Below are 20,530 nucleotides of genomic sequence, written 5' to 3' on the forward strand. Positions count from 1 at the left end.
ATGCCCAATTTGTAGAAAAGGAAACTGAGAATAGAGAGGTATTGGTAAATGGCATAACTATTCTCAAGAGTAGGAATAGGAAGGTGGCAGCAACACAGAACCCACTAGATTATGGCAATCTGTTTGTATTTCTAGGTACTCCCTGAACTAGCCATTATCTGCCTTTTTTCCTTTCATTAAAAGCCTATAACCTCTGGTAGAATTCTGGTCATATAAAAGGTAACATATGCTTTTTATAAGCTAATCCCATTATTCATTCCCTAATCTATATTTAAAAAAAACACATTTTGAAGACATCACTGTTCAATAATTTAAATTTTTATTTAGTTATCTTCACTTCTTTTTGTTGTTTATATTGTTATTGTGATATCCCAGGTTTTTCACACTTTGTTGTGGTATGCCTAGAATATGGTCCCTGAGGATCAAAACAATAATGCTGGATGTCATTCTCAGTGATGAAGGTTGGTTTCAGGAACTGAACTTGAGGCTTTATACATGTATGACAGGTGCTTTGTTGCTGATCCATGTGGCCCCTTATGCCATTTTTATAAAAAAGGAAGCTATTCCTCTATGTGAATTCAAAGATGAAATTGCACCTAATAGAGTATGACTGGTGCTGTGCTCTCCAGAGGCATGGAATTGTTAAGAAATCAAATATTTTAATGGTAGGCCCAGTTACTTGGTTCTCATCAGCAGATGGTCCACTCCACTAGGTTCAGTCTTACAGCTGTATTCCTTGTCTATAAAACTCAGACCAGAGCAGAAGATACAGAATTGTCTTTATTTCTGGCAGTGCCTGATAGTGAGTGAGGGTTTAACAAAAGTAGGGGCAGATATAAAGGATCGGTTGTATCGGTGGCTGGATGAGTGTGGACAGAGAATCTTGAATCTGTTTATTAGCAACATGCCATGGACCCTCAAGTCATGCAATGTAGCAGACCAACTATCCACTTTTTACAGAAACTCATGTTATAGAATGATGAATGGAAAGAGGGAAAATCTCAAAATTCCAAAGCTGTAAGGCAATAAGTCTAAAACTAAATGTTTATTGTTATTTTACTCTCTTCTAAGCATTTGGGTGATTTCTTTTGAATTTGATTAATGGGTAAACTCTGCTATTCAAGTGAACCCCATGAGAACTTTCTTTCTGATCCAGAAAGTGTTTTGAAACACCATAAAAGTTTATTTTACCAGGACAAAGAGATTTGAGGTAACAATATTTATAATAGGTGTCACAGGAGCCATCTAGAGCTCTCCAATTCTGGACCAGAAAGATTTTTAAAACTGTATTAATGTGGTTGAAGAAGAAATATCCAAACAATAAATTAATGATAGATTTTTATTACTCATAAGATAAATAGCTTATTCTGTCTTGTCCCCAATTATAACAATAGATTTTAAAGTCATCAATCACACATAAACAGTGTAATGTCTTAATTTGCAATAAATATATTTCAAACATCTACATTATTTATGAGCTTTCTGCTCACTGCAAAAAAAATGCTGACTGGGTAAAGTAAGAGTTGTGTTGCCTTTTATATTAGCATTCAATTGTAGGCAACAGTTGTTTTTAGGGCTCCAAATGGTACAGCTGAAGAACATGAATACGCATTAGGGACTAGGAAAGGGATGAGGGAGCATTTTCTGGGAGAGTTGAGACCAGTTCCATTCAGGTTGCAGGCTTAGTTCCTTTTGTAGAAATCCTGCAATGGAGTCTCAGGAAACTGCTAGTTCTGTGAAGCCTTTAGGAGAAAATTATACTTGGTACCTGGATCCCTCTGCAGTGGACTGTGTGACTTTGACTAAGACTTGAACTCAGCAGGCCAGAGAGTGAGTAAAGGGGTTGAGGAGCTTGCTTTACACCCAAGTTGGATCCTGGCACCACATATGGTGTCCCACATGCACCTAACAATGACCTCTGAGTGCAGAGCCAGAAGTAAACCTTCAGCACCAGTGGTGTAGCTGAGGAGTTTTAACTCCCCCACCCCAATCTAAATAATGAATTGCAAGTAGTATTCTAGTTTCACAGTGAGCACACATGGCAGAGAAAAGCCAGGCAAAGCCAGGTGGGGCTCTTGGAACAGAAACTGTCAGTAAAGGGAGAAATGCAGCCTGACTTCAGCCACTTTTCAGGGGAAGGGAGCATTTGTACTTGTGGTTTTCCTTGCTTGGTTTGTGGCAACAGGGACCAAACCCAGGGTCTCACACAAGCAAGGTATGTACTCTGCTGCTAATCTTCAGTCCTCGCTCCATGATGCAGGCATCTTTTAAAAGATGAGAGGTAAAACATAGAGATCAAGGGTTTAGGCATGAAGAGTTGTGGGCCTCCCTCTTACATCTTTAGTCTGGATGGATTACACACTTGAAGGAATTTTGCCCTCATTAAGAGAAACTCTCTTCTCATTAAGATTATATGTATAGGGCCCGGAGAGATAGCACAGAGGTGTTTGCCTTGCAAGCAGCTGATCCAGGACCAAAGGTGGTTGGTTCGAATCCCGGTGTCCCATATGGTCGTGTCCCCCCCCCCCCCCCCCCCCCCCCCGTGCCTGCCAGGAGCTATTTCTGAGCAGACAGCCAGGAGTAACCCCTGAGCACCGCCGGGTGTGACTCAAAAAACCAAAAAAAAAATGATTATATGTATATATACATAATCATATGCCTATATATATCACACATGTACATACAGAAATACACAAACACACTCTGGATTGCCAACCAGAACTTTTAAGTTGATGTAGCAACACCCAAAGCAAGGACATTTATTTGTAGTAGTCTTGTAGTTCTTTAATAAACATATTTTCTTTTTTTTTTTAACTTCATTGATTGGTTGATTGATTGGTGTTTTGGGCCACACCCAAGGGTGCTCAGGGGTCTCTGCTGGCTCTGCACTCAGAAATTGCACCTGGCAGGCTGGGGGATCCTGAATCGAACCAGGTCTGTCCCAAGTCAGCTGCATGCAAGGCAATCCACCCTACGTCTGTGCTATCTCTCCGGTCCCCAAAATTCATTTCTTAGCAACCATTTCTTTAAGATGAACAGCTCAGGACTTCTCTTAACCACCTTCGAATGCTTTGTAGGTCATGGCAAGACCAGTCAGCAATGAGGTCAACACTAAAGTAATGTCTTCTCTCTTTCCCTGACTCAGCAAAGGGTGGGGCTCTGCTCCAAGAAAGTAGAGCCTTAAGGAGCTGCAGAGAAAGGTTGCTGAAATGTATGTTTGAGTGGGATGACCTTACCTCAGGCTCTCTTCTCCATCAGTTCCTCATTGCTTTCTACAAGAAGCAGAGAGGTAATTATGCCTTCATCTTCACATGCTTTTCAGTAATCCTTATTATTGAAGAGTGAAACTGGGTGCCCACATGCCCAGGTTATAATTTTTGTGCAGAATCAATGCATCCTGAGAAGCTCTATGGACATGTTCTAGCTTCTGTTTATGTGCTTCCTAAAAGACTTTCCCAGCACATAGAAGTTCACCTAATTAGCAGCCTCCTCAAATACAGTCTTTTACTTGAAATGGGACCCACACCATTAGGAAATCCTCAGAAATGCAGGTTCTTCTGCCCTTCCCATTAGGCACATTGTTATGTAGATCATTACAGGTCCTCTAGAAGGTATAGGAGAGATGTTAGGATTTAAAACACTTATTCTAGACTCTAGCTGTACCATAGAACAAAGAAATTAATAATTCTTGGAGTCAGGAGATAGTATGGCCATTAGAGCAAGTGTCTAGCATATGCTCAGCCTGGATTTATTTCCTGACATTACATGATCCCCAGGTAGTAATTGGGTGCAGTCCTGGAGGCAATAGGCACTATTGAGTCTATCACCAGGCACCACTGAGCTCAAATGCTATTTGGCCCTTGAATTTAACCTATGGCCCGGTGGGCCCCTAAAGCCTCCTGAGCCTCCTCCTCCCAAACAATTCTGATACCTGGGATCCACCTATAGATTGCAATGTTCTTGGAGTGGGTGTACCTGAGTAGAGCTCTTGCTGTAGACCTATTACATAAGCAACATTTCAGAGAACTGAGTTTGAATGCACTGCAGTAGTAATGGCAGAATCTACCAATCTGTTTCTCCACTTTTCCAGATACACATCATATGTTACCACACATTTGTTTTAGTGATCCGTGTTCCCTTTTCCTCAGTGGCACCCCTTTTTCTCTCCCTCTTACCACAGTTCCTCTCTTCTCTGTCATTGGTGGAAAAATAGTCACTTCTACTACTTCTCCAGCCGCTGGTTCACCCTTAAATCACCATATCACACAGTACTTTTTTTTTTTTATTATTTTGGACTACACCCGGTGTAGCTCAGGGATTACTCCTCATAAATCTCTCCTGTCTTGGGGGACCATATGGGATAATGGAGGATTGAACCGTGGTCCATCCTAGGTTAGCCTAGTACAAGGCAAACGCCTCACTGCTCTATCTGGCCCCTTATCACACAGTTCTTAGCATTCATTGTTGTTTTTGTTTTGAACCACACCCAGCAGTGCTTAGGGCTTACTCCTCGATGCTCTCTGCTCTGGACTCATTCCTAGCAAATTCGGAGTATCATATATGTTAGGGATCAAATCTGGGTCAGTTGCATGCAAGGCAAGTACCATATATCCTGTACTATGCTCTGTCCTGCTTTTAGCATTCCTAACTCTGCTTATTGTGTTTGACTTAGTAGTTCAACTGTTTATGCCCAGACTTTATTCCTTTTATTCCTCTTGCTATGCTGAGTTTAGAGAGATCCAGCTTTGTGATTCTTTAGGACCTTGCAAGCTGGATATTGTAGCCATAAACAGAGATGTATATGTGGAGAGAAAAAGATAGATCACAGATATGCTGACTCCAGATGAGTTATATTAGATGGGACCTCAAAGAATGCATGGGACCAGGAAGAAATAGCAGGGAGCACTTAGTAAGTTAAGCCTGGGACTCACAAGTTGAAAGACAGAGTAAGGTGAGAGAGCAGTGACTATATCTTGAGCACTGAGCATGGGGGCGAAGGAAGGATGTCAGGGAAATAGAGGGAGATAAGAAGCCAAGATAACCTGGAGAGTTTTAGGGTCCACATATCCCAGGATGCTATGGAGACATTGCATAGAGGGTGGGCACTAAGTAGAGCTAGAACCAGAGAGTCTGTCCTGACTGAGCTCAATTTTTAGCATATCCGCCATTTCAGTCCATCTCTAACTCTATGCCTACCTCAATCACATGCTGTATTCCTCTGAGTCTTAACAGAGGGAAGGCCTGAGGCCTTGCAGGCAGCCAGAGAGGTTTTGATAGGAACAGAAACTGGTACAAAAGTGCAAAGGTAAATGATGCCTCCAAGGGAAACTCAGAAAGGTTTACTGGCAAGTGGGCTTTAGTATGTGTGGAAAATACATTCACTTCATGTTGTTTCTAGAACCCCAAGGTCCAAAGTCCTGGACCCATCATTATGAAAGAACTGTGTACTTGATTACATTCTCTTTTCTGCTCTCTTTCTAGTTTAAAAAAAATTATGGAGGGCAGTTCTAGGTCTCCAGGAAGTCATACCTAGAATGGGATTAATGGTACAATCCTGGAAGACTTGACGCTTGCTATACCCTATAATAATCAAGTTAGATATAGAAGGGGAGGTCTTTTGGACCACTCCTACACTGGAAGAGCTGGTACATTGTGAAAATCAAGGATATTCTATCAGGAGAAAAGCCAATGCAAAGATATTTTCTGGTAGTAAAAAAAATTGAATTAAACATGCATACATATTTATCAACTCTTTATTAGTTGTTGTATTTCATTGTTTATAAATTGAGAATCACAGTGGTTGCTCAACTGTGGTGTATATGATTTTAAAAATATAGAAAATGTACCATCATGAGGCCTGACACTGAGTTGGTGCTTGACAAATATAAAAATGTTTATAGTTTCCCTCCTCTTTGTATTTTTATTCCTACCATATGTTCTTAAAATCTTGGAATCAAAGCCCCTTATTCAAGAACATGTAGAGTTTATTGAGAAGAAGCAAGGCCCCATTGGGTATTTGGAAGCTGAGAGAATTGATACTAGGAACAGAGAATGCAGTGTGTTGAAGCTGGACTAGTGATGTTGTCCAAGCATTTTTGTTTGTTTTTTGGGCCACACCCAGTGTGGCTATGCGCTCAGAAATCACCCCTGGCTTTGGGGAACCTTATGGGACGCTGAGGATCAAACTGATGTCTGTCCTAAGTCAGCCGTATCCAAGGCAAATGCACTACTGTTGGGCTATCGCTATGGCCCCATGTCCAAGCATTTTTAAAATCAAATCTTCTCCCTCAGAATTTCTGACACTCAACATCATGCCCACACCCCTATAAAAGGGGAGAAAATTAAGGGCCAAAAGACTATAGTCTGTCTTCATAGTTGCTTGTTCAATTAATATGGAAGCTTTGCTTGAATTAGTATATAATTATGATACAGGATATGCCTGATGTGATACCTCAATAGAGCTCATCTGTTGCCACGGCAAAGCTGAGCAGAGGCTTCACTTTATCCCCCTTTTTATAACATGTCAACAAACTACCAAATCCCCTCCTTCCCTTCCTCTCCTCAACTGTCAATGAGACAAAAAGAACAAAATCTAAAGAGCAGTGGGGAAAGCTGGTGTGATCTATAAACTGAGTGAGTAGGTCTACACTGAACACCTCAGAGTCCTTGGGACAGAGCAACCCTGACAGATCATGGAGGCCAGAACTTTCACGGAAACCACAATCAAATCTCCATTTCCTCTTAAATCCACCTGGATCTTGCTTAGTTTCCTCACTCCTAATGATACTAAACATTCTTTCCTATCTCCCATGTCTGTCTCAAAGCACTTTCTTCTCTGGAGTCTTAGTTTGCACCTTATTTTACCTAAAACAAAGATCTTTCCTGGTTCCTTTGTATATTTACAAATGGATTTACCCCAAAACAGAGATTGTCTTACTTGTAAACCTGGATGGGACTGGCTCAGGATAGCCTGAGACATTTGTACTTACTCTGTCCTTACTGCCCCACCTGGGGGTGGTCTCTATACTCAATAAAAACAATAGTTCTGGGAGGCAGGGGCTCTCCATATGAGGTAGAAGATTGCCAGACTATACCTGTTTCACCTTCAGCCTGGTTTGGATTATTTCATGTGCAAGCCTGATTCAACCTAGGTTTGGAGATATGGTGCATATACACTGGAGTTCCATGATGCTCTCCTAGATTTTTACCTCCTACCTGGACTGTTTTTCTTGCTATTATATGCTGGCTCCTAGTCTCAGCTTTCAAGGTGAGAGTTCCTCAGCCCTCAGTGGGGGGGTTTTCTCCACTCTAGCTTAACTGCAAGCTTCCAGCCACAGTCAAAGCTGAAATAATATGTGCCACAGTGTCTGCTTCCAAATCTGTTTCCTGAGAAAACCTCTCATTTAGCAGTCTCACCATCACTTCAATCTCAACATTTCTAAAAAGAACTTCTGATCACTTGTATAAAGTGCCTAACATGTGCATGCATTCATATATTTCTCTCTATAGCACTTAACCACAATATTAAGTCATAAATTCTGACCAGTTAAATGACTCTCAGTAACATGTAAGTTTTATGAGAGAATTGTATTTATTGATAATTGTTACATGAATGAGTTAAAGACAAAATTAATATATCAGTGAGTTAATAAATGTATGAATGAATGGCTGAATTTTGCTAGGCTTTCTCCATTCTGTCTAGCTCTGGATATGAAGATTGAATTTTCTCATAGAAATAGGGAATATTTAATGGTTTCCAGGGACAGGAATGGAAATAGGGAATAATTTAGGTGGTCAAAAGATATTACAAGGGAACAGAAACAAAAATATTTTGTACTCTACCCTGGGCGCTTCAGAAGCTGGACAAATAACCAAACCAACATCAGAAAGATTCATAAGGAGAGATGAAGTTATTCATAACATGTATACCTCCTGTACACATTAGATAGGCACACACACACACACACACACACACACACACACACACACACACAAAACAAAACCCTGAGTAATTCACCATCCATTCTTCCAGGCATAGCTTTAAAATCCTTAGCTTAAAAAAGTTTAGGTGGGCCCAGAGAGATAGCACAGCGGCGTTTGCCTTGCAAGCAGCCGATCCAGGACCTAAGGTGGTTGGTTCGAATCCCGGTGTCCCACATGGTCCCCCGTGCCTGCCAGGAGCTATTTCTGAGCAGACAGCCAGGAATGATCCCTGAGCATTGCCGGGTGTGGCCCAAAAACAAAACAACAAAAAAAAACAAACAAAAATAAAGTTTAGGTGAGAAAGAGAAAAGTCAGTTAAAGGGTTCTAAACACAACAAAAGTATGCAGATGCTATTCTTTTGGCCTGAAACTTAGAATGAGAAGTCCGAAAAGAGGTCAGGGCTACAGAGTGCATTATAGGGGACTTCCTACCAGAGAGGGCTTAGTTTTTGAACATGCAAGATTCTTTTTTCAAAGGCAATTCCACCGGACCCCAGAAATCTTCCCATTAAAGCAAACTTTTTTTTCCAAAGATGCATTTTGGAGTGACATAGTTTTGCTCTCCTACAATACAGATTTTTAGTAGATTCTGTTTACAATCAAGGTATATATGTGGTATATATATAACACTATTAACCAAACTGTAGTGCCTATATGAAAATTGCTGACAATAAATCTTATAAGTTCACACTTTATACACATAAATGCTAACCATGATATGTTAGAAATGTTAACTTTAGGGCCCGGAGATATAGCACAGCGGTGTTTGCCTTGCAAGCAGCAGATCCAGGACCTAAGGTGGTTGGTTCAAATCCCGGTGTCCCATCTGGTCCCTCGTGCCTGCCAGGAGCTATTTCTGAGCAGACAGCCAGGAGTAACCCCTGAGCACCGCCAGGTGTGGCCCAAAAACCAAAAAAAAAAAAAAAAAAAAAAGAAATGTTAACTTTATCATGATGATCATTTTTCAGTACATACATATAACAAGAACATTGCATCATGCACTATATTTTAGGTCAATTATACCTCAATCTAATACCTAATATGTCTCCAACCAGGAAAAAAAAATTATGAGTTTTATTGTGGGGTATCAACCTTGATTAGACTTTTCTCAAAAAGAGAAAATGAATTTGAACCTATAGGAAAAGAAGTTTATTGGAAAGAAAACATTTCAGTATAAAGTATATAGATAATATATGTTATCTGGATATAGATAATACTCTTCCTGTAATTTCCCAGTCTGAGGCTCCAGACATCCCCCTCAGCCTGAGCCACACAAAGGTGACCAGCCTCCTCTGACAGATATCAGAGTGTCTCTAAACTGGTGGCCATTCCCTGACTTCTCTTGGTGCTTAAAAACCTTACCTTTCCCAATCAATAGAACTATAGCTTGATTGAGGCAAATACTAAAGGAAACAATGTGATCATTAAAAAAATAATCAAGGGCCCGGAGAGATAGCACAGCGGTGTTTGCCTTGCAAGCAGCCGATCCAGGACCAAAGGTGGTTGGTTCGAATCCCCGTGACCCATATGGTCCCCCGTGCCTGCCAGGAGCTATTTCTGAGCAGAAAGCCAGGAGTAACCCCTGAGCACTGCCGGGTGTGGCCCAAAAAAAACAAAAACAAAAACAAAAACAAAAATAATCAAACCAGCATGATATTAGTATGACATAATTAAAATTAACCAAAGCAATGGAAGTTTCTGGGACCTTTTGTTTAAAAACATTTTTTACCTCTTGATTCTAGGTGTAGAACTTAAACAGTGGACAGCAAACTCAGGAAATGTAAAATTAGTACTTATATCATAAGTGTATGCCATAACTAATGTCATGAATGTCATATATCCGTGAGTACCTGAAACATTGAGTTTAGAGTTTTCCTTTTGCATAAGTGGGACTTTGATCCTTTGATACCCCTGGGAGAATTCTCTTTGGAAACAAGTCATGAACTACCATCTTTGTTTACTCCACAGCTCAAGCTTTCTGCTTCTCAAGAATAGTACCCAATGGGTATTTGTTGACATCAGTATTGTCAGCAAGTCTGCTTTTCCTGATGTTGAGAACCCTGTCTACTTTGTGTCCTCTATCCAGTGCCACTAGTCTTAGGCTGATCCATGTGGCCAGCTTTCCTAGATCTGCCACCTCTACCGTATTGCATTCAGTGAACTTCATCATAGCCCTCTACGTCAGCTTTCCTGCTTTCTGAACCATCTGAAATGCTTCCTGTGGTGTGCTCTGGAAATAAGCCTCCCAGTTAGAATTATAACGAGTTAACTTTTTATTAATAACAGCATGTAAACAATGACAATAAGCTACCATTTATTTTAAAAAAGATCTGGCATACAACACAAAGACTATTGACTTCTCATCATCACTACCGATTATGGCGTTGGTATTAGTAGCGTTAACAATGATCATACTGAGTTCAAAATAAACATATGTTTTATTTCATCTTTTATTCTTATTATCTTGAGGATAATTAAAACATAGTTAATTCATACCTAGCAGTTGATTTTTAATAAATAAGCTATTTCTTTTTTAAAGTAAATTGTTGTGTAAGTATGTGTCTACATACAACACACATTAACACACTTCTCCTGATCTCAAGGCACCTTGAAAGTGTTCTTAAATTTATAGTTACGTGTTAAACTTTAGTGATCAAACGACTGGCTTTAAACCCAGATCTGACACAAGCTAATTTTTATGACCTGAGGCAAGTTGCTAATCTCTCTGACCCCTAATTTTGCACATTTATAGAAATGGACAATTATGGGGCCGGAGTGATAGCACAGTGGTGGGGCGTTTGCCTTGCATGCTGCCAAACTAGGATGAAACAGGTTCAATCCCCAGCATCCCATATGGTCCCCTGAGCCTGCCAGGAATGATTTCTGAGTGCAGAGCCAGTAGTAACCCCTGAACTATGCCGGGTGTGGCCCAAGAACCACAAAAAAGAAATGGACAATTATAATACTAACCATATGATTGAAAGGATTAGTGGATTAGTGAAATAGTGGTTGTCCATTTTATCACATATTAACACTTATTACTACCATATTATTCTTTTATAATGTCTAGTATTTGCAGAACTGAAAAAAGTAAAAAGCAAAAGCAAAGAGTCACATTTAATTCTATCATATAATCACTTTTAACATCCTGGACTAAATGATTGTAAGACTACATACATGGTCCAACATACCAAGGCATATTTAATCTTTATAAAATTATAAATAATTCTTTATTCTTTTGTAATTTGATTTCTTTTTCTATGCTTGATATATTTCATACATAATTTCGATAGTTTCATGTTATCCCATAATATATGAGTTGTTTAATATAATTTATTTATTGAATATATGAACTTGGCATTTATTTATAATTAGTAATCTCAAAGTAGCTGATATGCACTTTTGTGTATATGTAATTATTTCATAGTTTTCTATTTATTCATATGAGACGATTAGTAGCTTAGAATGTAAAACTGAATTGTCTCAGGATCAGAGTGATAGTACGCACTTGCATTTCATGAATCTGACCTAGGTTCAGTCCCCAGCATCTCATTTGGTACCCCATATCCCACCAGTAGTGATACTTGAGCACTGAACCAACCATAAGTAAGCCCTGAACACTGATGGAAATGGCCCTAAAACTAAACAAAACAAAATGTCAAAATGACTTCCATAATGACTAATTTTATATCTAAGGTTTCTAGTTCTAGCATAACCCTCATAAAGTCTGGGTAGTATATAATGCTGTTTTCTTTTTTTTTTTTTTTTTTTAATTCCTACCTAGCTTAATGCAATACCTAGCTCTATGCAATATGGGGCAAGTCATTTTCATTCTGAGTCTCTGGTTTCAAAACCACTTAAATGAGCTAGTTGGCAGAAAAGACAATACAATCACAGGTGATCATGTGTTCATTAATTGCAAAGTCTGTTGCTGTTGAATTCTAGTTTAAACGAGCAAGGTCTGTGCTGAATCTGTGTTGACAACAGAACAGAATGGAGAGGTTTCTGGGTTGGAGTTTCTATCCCATTATATCCTGGTGTCCATCAGCTCTGCAGACTCCAAGTCAGAAAGCCATGCATAGAATGGCTGTCATTTTAATTGGTGATGATTTTTATTGCTATCTTGCTAAAATGCATAATCTGTAAGGGCAGAAATCTTTGCTGAGATGCACTGATGCATCTCAGGTACCGAGCACAGAGACTTACACATAGTGAGCTTCAAGAATAAATGCCTACTCAGTGGGCAGATAAGTCGAATGAAATTATCATATTCATGTTTTCTAACCATTTATATTAAAGGGCCACATGCTATGCTAACTAGCAGAATTCCCCACTGCCTGGGTCAAGTGTGGTTGAGCTGCTTTAAGACCCACTTCTCCCCAGTGACCATTGCTAGATCCTGATCACAATCCTTTTAAAGTACATTAATACTCTCAGACCACTACTTGAACCCACATTCTTCAGAGTACTGTCAAATCTCTGTTCCATTCCATTATGGAGTTCATTAGAGGATAATATTAATTCCAAGTTTGTAGGGATACTCCACTGCTTCCCTTTGGACCATCTAACAGGAGTCCTCAAACTTTTTAAACAGGGGGCCAGTTCACTGTCCCTCAGACCATTGGAGGGTCTGACTATAGTAAAAACAAAACTTATGAACGAATTCTTATGCACACTGAATATATCTTATTTTGCAATGAAGAAACAAAACAAATACAAATACAATATGTGGTCCGCGGGCCATAGTTTGAGGACCACTGATAGCCATCTTATGGGGTTGTTACAAATATGTTTTGTGTACATAATATAAAATATAGCATCAGGCAATGTGATTTAGGGAATTAAAAATGTTACTTGGGTGGTTAAAAACAAGAATCTAAAATCAGACCCTTTAATTCAAACCTGAATTTCACAACTTAATACTTAACTTTATTCTGTTCAGTTTTCTCATCTTTAATAAACCAAAAAAAAGAGTGAAAAAGATAATACCTTGCATAGTACACTTGCTTTGCATGCAGCTAAGCTGGCTCAACTACTAATATCATGTTCAGTCCCCTGAGCAGTGCTAAGTGCAGAGCCAAGAGTAACCCCTGAACATTGCCAGATGTGGCCAAAAAAACAGAACAACAAAAAAAGAAGCAACTGCAGTTAGAGAAATAACTACACTGAGAACTATCATAACCATGTGAATGAATGAGGGAAGTGGAAAGCCTGTCTAGAGTGCAGGTGAAGTGGGGTAGGGAGGAGGGAGATCTGGGACATTGGTGGTGGGAATATTGCACCAGTGAAGGGGGGTGTTCTTTACACGACTGAAACCCAACTACCATCATATTTGTAATCAAGGTTTTAAATAAAGATATTAAATTTAAAAAATTCCTACCTGTTAGGGTCAATATGTGGATTAAGTGAGTGAAAACATGTAAACATGTAAATATAAGTTACTTTTTAATATTACTATAAGTCATAGTAATAACAGCATTGAGAAATCACTTTGTTCCAGAAATTGAATGTGTATTTTATCTCAGTGACTCTTTAGAATCATGCAACCAACAATTACTGCTTATCTCTTCCTCATGAATAAGGATATTAAGGTTCACAGATTTTATTCATGCTCTGAAATCATATAGCTATTGTGTGATAGAAACCAACTTTAAAAGCAGATATGTCTGAAGTGTTATGGAAAAAAATTATAACAGAATTGGAAACATCAGCCTTCTTGTTGTCATTTTACTTTCTAATCTCTGATTTTTAGGGTTTTATTTTAGCCAGGTTCACAACCTTTGACTATTCCTCAACAAATGAACATTTTTTTAACTTTAATTATGACTTTAATTATAAACAAGAATTGGTAAAGTTGGGTATTAAGTGAATAAGGTCAAGAACCAAAAATTAATTAATCGATTGCAAATTTTTAGGAATACACATCACTACATATATGAAGTTTTCTTACATGTGAATATAGAGTCAGTGTTGTGATTTCAGATCTTTTGTTATTTGACAATGCTTTCATGCCAGCCTGTCCAGGGATTGAATTTCTGCTTTGGTTTTTGTAAATGGTACAACATAGTTCATGGCTCAAGAACAGCTTGGTATTGACAGGTATTGGATTTATTACAAGAAACCCAAAAGGAAGTCTGAAAGGTCCATGTCTCTCATAATTTTGAAAAGGGATTAAGGTCAATTAAATATATTCAATAAGGTAGATGAGTATTTAGTGTATATAACCACTGCTATCATCATCAGACTTCAGAAATAATTCTTCCTGATACAGTCCAAATGTAGATCAATGGAGTTATGGAGTTCAACATTAGCTGATATGACTATTGATATGTACACTAGTTGGAATAAAATACAAAATATCTATTTATTTAAGTACTTCCATGGCTTTGGGGGTAGAATGAATCCATCGCTTCATGCCTGCAAAGCAAGTACTCTACTGCTAACTTATATCCCAGACCTGGAAGCTAACTTAAAATGCATGTAAATACTGAAACATCCTCTCAGCCCATGGATTAGTGGTTTCTTAGGACTCATCATGTCACTTAGAGTGATTTTATGTTGATGCAGGTTTAGCAAAAATTAGCCTATCAATTAAATTATTTAAAACAATTTGAAAGCTCTAAACTGCCAAGTCATGACTCAAATGGCCAATTTGCATTCCATTGGTAAACACACAAAGATTTTATGATGGTATGAAAAGAATAGTTTTTCTTGTATTATCATAATATAACCATTTTAGATTTAATTTCAATAGGTTGTTGAAGTTACCTCATCCTAACAGGTGTCTCTACCCAAAACACAATTGTTCAGAACCTAGCAGCAGTAGAAATATATCTGTTGTCCAGAGACTGAGTGACTACATGCTTTGGAAATGGCCAATGTCTCTTTCCTCCACAATGATGGTGAAATTTGAATATTTCATAACCCCCAAACAGAAAAAACAGTGAGAACTACAAAGCCATCTGTTTACAGATGCCAGCCTAGTCCTGTATCTGTGGGCCTGGTCTGCCATATTTGACATATTATTTGTTATGTCCTGGAGATTGATCTTGCTTTCACTAAAGTGTACAATAAAATGTCCTGCTATCCTTGGTCAAATGGAAGCTGTAATGTCGGGTAAATGTGCCTTTCACAGGCAAAGGTCCTCAGCAGTGTCCTAAGAGTGCCAATGGCCACTAGTTGGCAGAAGGGGAGTTCTAAGTGCATATCCACAATGCACATTAGGATGTTAGTAACAGCAGCATGAGTTTTCCCAGCATTCAACTTTAGGTCTAAGGGTCATCTTTTTCTCCTCAACAGGTTAATTATGTATGGCTTTGTGAAGGCTATGGTCTATGCTGGCCAGTTGAAAAATGGAGACTTTCATTTCACTGACTGTTTATTTTTTGGCTCACTGATGTCCGCTACAGATCCAGGTAATTGCTCAAATAATATGTTTTCTTCCTCTTAAAAATCACACATTTAAATTGAATGCTTCTCTAAAGCTCATCCCTGGAGTTTACATCAAATGATGCTTTATTCCTTTTCCCTTGCAGTTGACATATCTATCAGTCATTACAAAAAAGAAAAAAGAAAGAATTCTAGGTGGATTTTCTAATAGCTTTCAAGAAATAGATGTGAAAGCAATTTCAGTAGTGAGAAAGACTCTTTAAAAGTGATTATAGTTTACTTCTCTGGAATATGTAGCCACTTGAATGATAGCCCTTAATTTTTTTTCCCCATTCAGCTTACCTTGCTTTTCTCCAAAGTGATCTATTGTGTCCAATGGCAAAAATAATTTTTTTAAATCCTTTGCTGTGAAACTTCTTAAACATATTGAAAGTTAGAAGGGAATAGATTTGTTTTATGCCCTTCATCAATGTTCAAATATTTCCAGTGGTTTGGAGTTTAGCCTTGATATCATTACTATTGTGATGTCAGGGGGTGTTTGTGTGGTCCAAGATTTCAGCTGGTGCTGCCAGAGATCCCATTCAACAATGTGGGCTAATATTATCTGTGAAAGTCAGGGCCATATGCGTGCATATACTGTCACCTAGCCATATCCTAGATCCCCTAGGGCCAGTATTTTTACCCTCTACTCTCTATCACCATGATAGGTTTATGCTAAGGCAAATTCCAAACATCTTGCCATTTTATCTGAAAATATTTTGAAAAAATGAACATGAAATAATATTGTAATCGTTTTAAAAGTATGTATTATAATTAAGGTAATGTGTTTACAATGGTGTTGACATTTATTGGCCTTAGTATACACAGTTAACTTCACCTTACCACCACCAAATTTCCCAAGATCCACCTCCAAAATTCATCTTTTGAAAAACAGCCATTATCAGTCTGTTAGAATATCTTGAATGCTCTTACTTTCTTGATTGTTTCACTAGTTTTGTATGTCTTGATCCACCTTGATAAATCACCACATTCTGTGGAAAACCTTACAGAGTGGTGTTTTCTGACGTTGTTTTGTAAAATTGGTCATATTTAGCCATATTTAACAGTCAACAGCCCAATACAACCTCACAGATCATTCTAGATGTCACGTGGTTGCTTTCCTCTTTCTTAGCATTGATCTGCAATCAACACCATTAGTATCACAGCATGGCTTGGCCTAAGAACAGAATCTTAGGCTTCGCCCCAGAACCACTGAATCAGCTTCTGGAATTTAGTAATATATTAAGTAATTCCTGTGCAACTTCAGGTTTGAGAAGTTATCCATTTTAGAGTTCTCCTGCTTACCAAATGATTTAAGAACCAACTGGCTATTACTACTTACTCAAATATTTATTACAGGCCACAAATTAGTGGTGTGCTAATTTTATTTTGCATACTTCTTTCATTAATTGCTAATTTTCCATAAAAAATAAGTGTTCCAGATCAGCTACTTGGATAGTCTGTGAAATAATTTTATTTAAAAAACTCAAAATAAATAATTGATTCTTTTCCTTTACTTGCTAATTCTTTTTTGTTGTTGTTGTTTGTTTTTTGGGTTTTTTTTGGGGGGGCAATACCTGGTGACACTCAGGGTTTACTCCTAGCTATGCACTCAGAAATTGCTCCTGGCTTGGGGGACCATATGGGATGCCTGGGGATTGAACTGTAGTTCGTCCTAGGCTAGTGTGTGCAAGGCAAATGCCTTACCACTTGAGCCCCTATTTGCTAATTCTCAAAACAATGACTGGTTTTACTACTATCTTTTAACTCGATTTACAGAACTAAGTTTTATATTTTTAAGAAAGCATTATGTCTTAGAGCTATAGTACAGCAGGTCAGGCAGTTGCCTTGCATGACACTGATCTAGGTTTGATCTCCAACATCCTTGAGCACCATCAGGAGTGATTCTTGATTGCAGAGCCAGGAGTCACCCCTGAGCATCGCCAGGTATAAATAAAAAATTATTAGATAGAGGGAGAAAGGTTAGAGATTAGGTTCCTGCAGTGCACACAACTAACCCTTTTCCCTCATTCAATCTCTAATAAATAACACCGCAGGTCTTTCAAGCACAGCCAGAAGTGACAGCACTGAGAACAAAGCCATCAAGTGTGACCTAAATTCATAGTATAGAGATTGGGATGCCAACTCAGCAGTTGAGTGCATGTATCATGCAGTTGACACTAATAATAATAATACATTTAAACAAATTAAAATATAGTAGAAACGCTTCATCACACTGCTAGCATTAATCTTTTTTTTGTATTTTTTTATTGTGGTCAAAGTGAATTACAATTCTCTCACTGTAATATTTGAGACACATAGTGACAATGAGTGAGGGGCATTCCCACCACCAGTGTTGTCCTCCCTCCACCCCTGTTCTCAGCATGCATCCCACATCTCTTCCTTTACCTCTGTAATGCTAGTGCAACTGTTCCCCTCTTGTACAGCTTGTTGTAGATTGGGTATTGATTTTGTTGTCATTGACTTTAGATTTGGTATTCATGTCTGATCAGTTTTTATTCCCACCAAATGAACATTCGTCTGGCCTTGGTACCATCTGGGGGAAGAAGAAAAAAAGAAAAAAGAAAAAAGCAAACAAAAAAAGAGAAAAACTAGGAGGAGTCTATCTAGGTGTTATAAATATCCATTTTGAAGAAGAAAGGGGAAAAAAGAAGAAAAAGGTAGTAAAACAAAACCAACCAGAAACAAAAAAACAATAAGGGAGAATCAACACAATTACAAAAAGAATAAACACAGAATAAGCCAAAAACCAAAACCATCAGCTAGGAAAAACTCATAAAAGAAACTACAAAAGAAAGAAAAAAAGAAAATAAAAAACAGACCAGTAACTTCTTTAAAAAAAAAAAAGGAGGGGGTGGTATTTCTTCTTTTTTGTTTGTTTGTTTGTTTGTTTATTGCATAGGCACATTAAATTACAGCAGGAATTCCCTTGGCCTAAGAAATACAGGGTTTCTCTGCCCTTGAAGCATACTGCCATGGGAACAACTACTGGCTCCATGCTCACTCATTTGCGCACCCCAAAGCCTTTTTATGGTGCCAGGAAACTTTCTATTCAGATGTGGGTGATTATATCCTTCCTCTGTAGCTGAAGTAGCATTAATATCTTTGATGATCAAGATATTTCATCTTTGATAACTGGGGAGCCTCTTCAAGTTTCTCCTGTACTATTTTGTCTGGGGTAGGTCAAGATGTCCCAACCATCTCATGTGTGCTTCCTTCACAATGATTGAGAAAATCAACTATTTTTCAAAGCAGTCTTTATTCATTCTAAGAGCTAAATTTATTTGGATACCAAAGTGGACATGATTATACTAAATAATTACATAATTAATTATTATTTCTAGTTAATATTGTTTGTTCTAAATGAGAAATAATATAACAAATTCTTTTTATTTTTAGTTTAAATTTATGATTATATAATTTTACCTAAATAATTTAAATTTTATTTACATTTAAATTTTTCCAGTTTTCTTTTTCCTATTTATACTACTTATTTAAAGATGTCTTTCAAAATTACACCTTTATTGCTTAAACTAGAAATATTGAAACTTTTAAGATTTCATTGTGACTCTTTTTAGTTTTTGTTATCTCTCCCTAGAGACGAGTAGTCCAAATTACTCTGTTTTGAGAGCTCTTGAAATAATTTTCTCTGTGGTTATGCCACAAATCAATACATGATAATGTTCATTTGGTTCATTTTGCTTTTAGCTTTTGTTTTAAAATTAGATTCAGTATCTACAGAAAATGAAAACCATAGAACAAAAGAAGACATGCCTAGTTTCTGCCCCTTTATTCTGTCTCTTCATTTTTCAATTATTTTGGTTGTTTTTTCATTTGCCTGTTATATTTAATTTCAAGAATATCCATAGACATATTTACTTCTCTATGTTGTTCTATTCTTGTTTCTTCCTCTTACTCTAATTAATAGGATTTTTTAGATGACTCCATAATAATGTGTAGAACTCTATCTCATTCTCTTTCATAACTGCCAAGTACTCGATAATTAATTTAGCTTAATATTTGATTTTTTCCTTATTTTTTGCAATTATGAATGATGTTGCAAATAATAACCTTGAATTTATTATATATAACTATAAATTAAAATTTACATACCTTTCAAATCATACCAGTGTCTCTATAGGGTTGATAGCTTGAAATAGTTTAAAAGACCAATGCAATTCTCTTGATGTTGGGTTTCTTTTGTCAAGTGTGTACTGTTTTGCTTTCCTACCAGCAATGTATGACAGTATCTGTACTTCACAGCTTTGCCATGCTACATTTTGTGTTACTCTGTGAATTTTGCTCATTGGATAGGTGAAGCTATTTGTATCTCCCTGTTGTTGAACTTAGCACATCTACTATATATATATATATATATATATACATACATATAGTTAAACATTGCTTTATATGCTTATGGAACTTTTTTTTAACTTCTGAAAATCAACTATCAATAAGATGCCCATTTCTAGAAGGGCCATGAGGTGTTTTTGTTTGTTTGTTTGTTTTGTTTTGTTTTGGGTCACATCCGGTAACGCTCAGGGGTTACTCCTGGCTCTATGCTCAGGAGTTGCTCCTGGCAGGCTCAGGGGACTGTATGGGATGCTGGGATTCTAAACACCATCCTTCTGCATGCAAGGCAAATGCCTTACCTCCATGCTATCTCTCTGGCCCCAGGCCATGAGTTTTTTACTTTTTTTTTTAAATCCTTACTATAAAATATGGAGTAGAGTACGGGGAGTAAGATATTTGCCTTGTCAATCTGGATTTGATAACTGGCACTCCATAGGGTCTCCTGAGTACAACCAGGGGTAACCCTTAGTATTGCTTGATGTGATAAAAAACAGAAACAAACTAAAACAACAATAGCAAATCCTTACTATATTAAAGGCATTACTCCTTTGAAATAAGTTGTAAATATTTCTCTAAGTTATTTATCTGCATTGTTTTTGTTTATGGTATTAAGGCTGGAGGAGGATGTCTACTCTTGGTTCTCTGCTCAGGAGTCTCTGCTGACAATACTTAGGGGACTTTATGTAGTTCTGGGGCTCAAACTGGGACCAGACATATGTGAAGTGAGTAACTTAAATATTAATCT

At 37.8% G+C, this 20,530-nt stretch overlaps 1 protein-coding gene across 1 annotated transcript in view; it reads left to right on the plus strand.

Annotated features, from left to right (window-relative positions):
- Positions 1-20,530, plus strand: part of SLC9A9 (solute carrier family 9 member A9) — a 564,963-nt gene that overhangs the window by 118,466 nt on the left and 425,967 nt on the right. The window contains exon 5 of the mRNA XM_049785894.1: positions 15,283-15,398. Within this exon, the coding sequence (XP_049641851.1) occupies positions 15,283-15,398 (116 nt within the window). The remainder of the gene's footprint in view (positions 1-15,282; positions 15,399-20,530) is intronic.

The sequence above is a fragment of the Suncus etruscus genome, chromosome 13 (genome assembly GCF_024139225.1).
Source record: "Suncus etruscus isolate mSunEtr1 chromosome 13, mSunEtr1.pri.cur, whole genome shotgun sequence".
In the NCBI taxonomy this organism is placed as follows: domain Eukaryota; kingdom Metazoa; phylum Chordata; class Mammalia; order Eulipotyphla; family Soricidae; genus Suncus; species Suncus etruscus.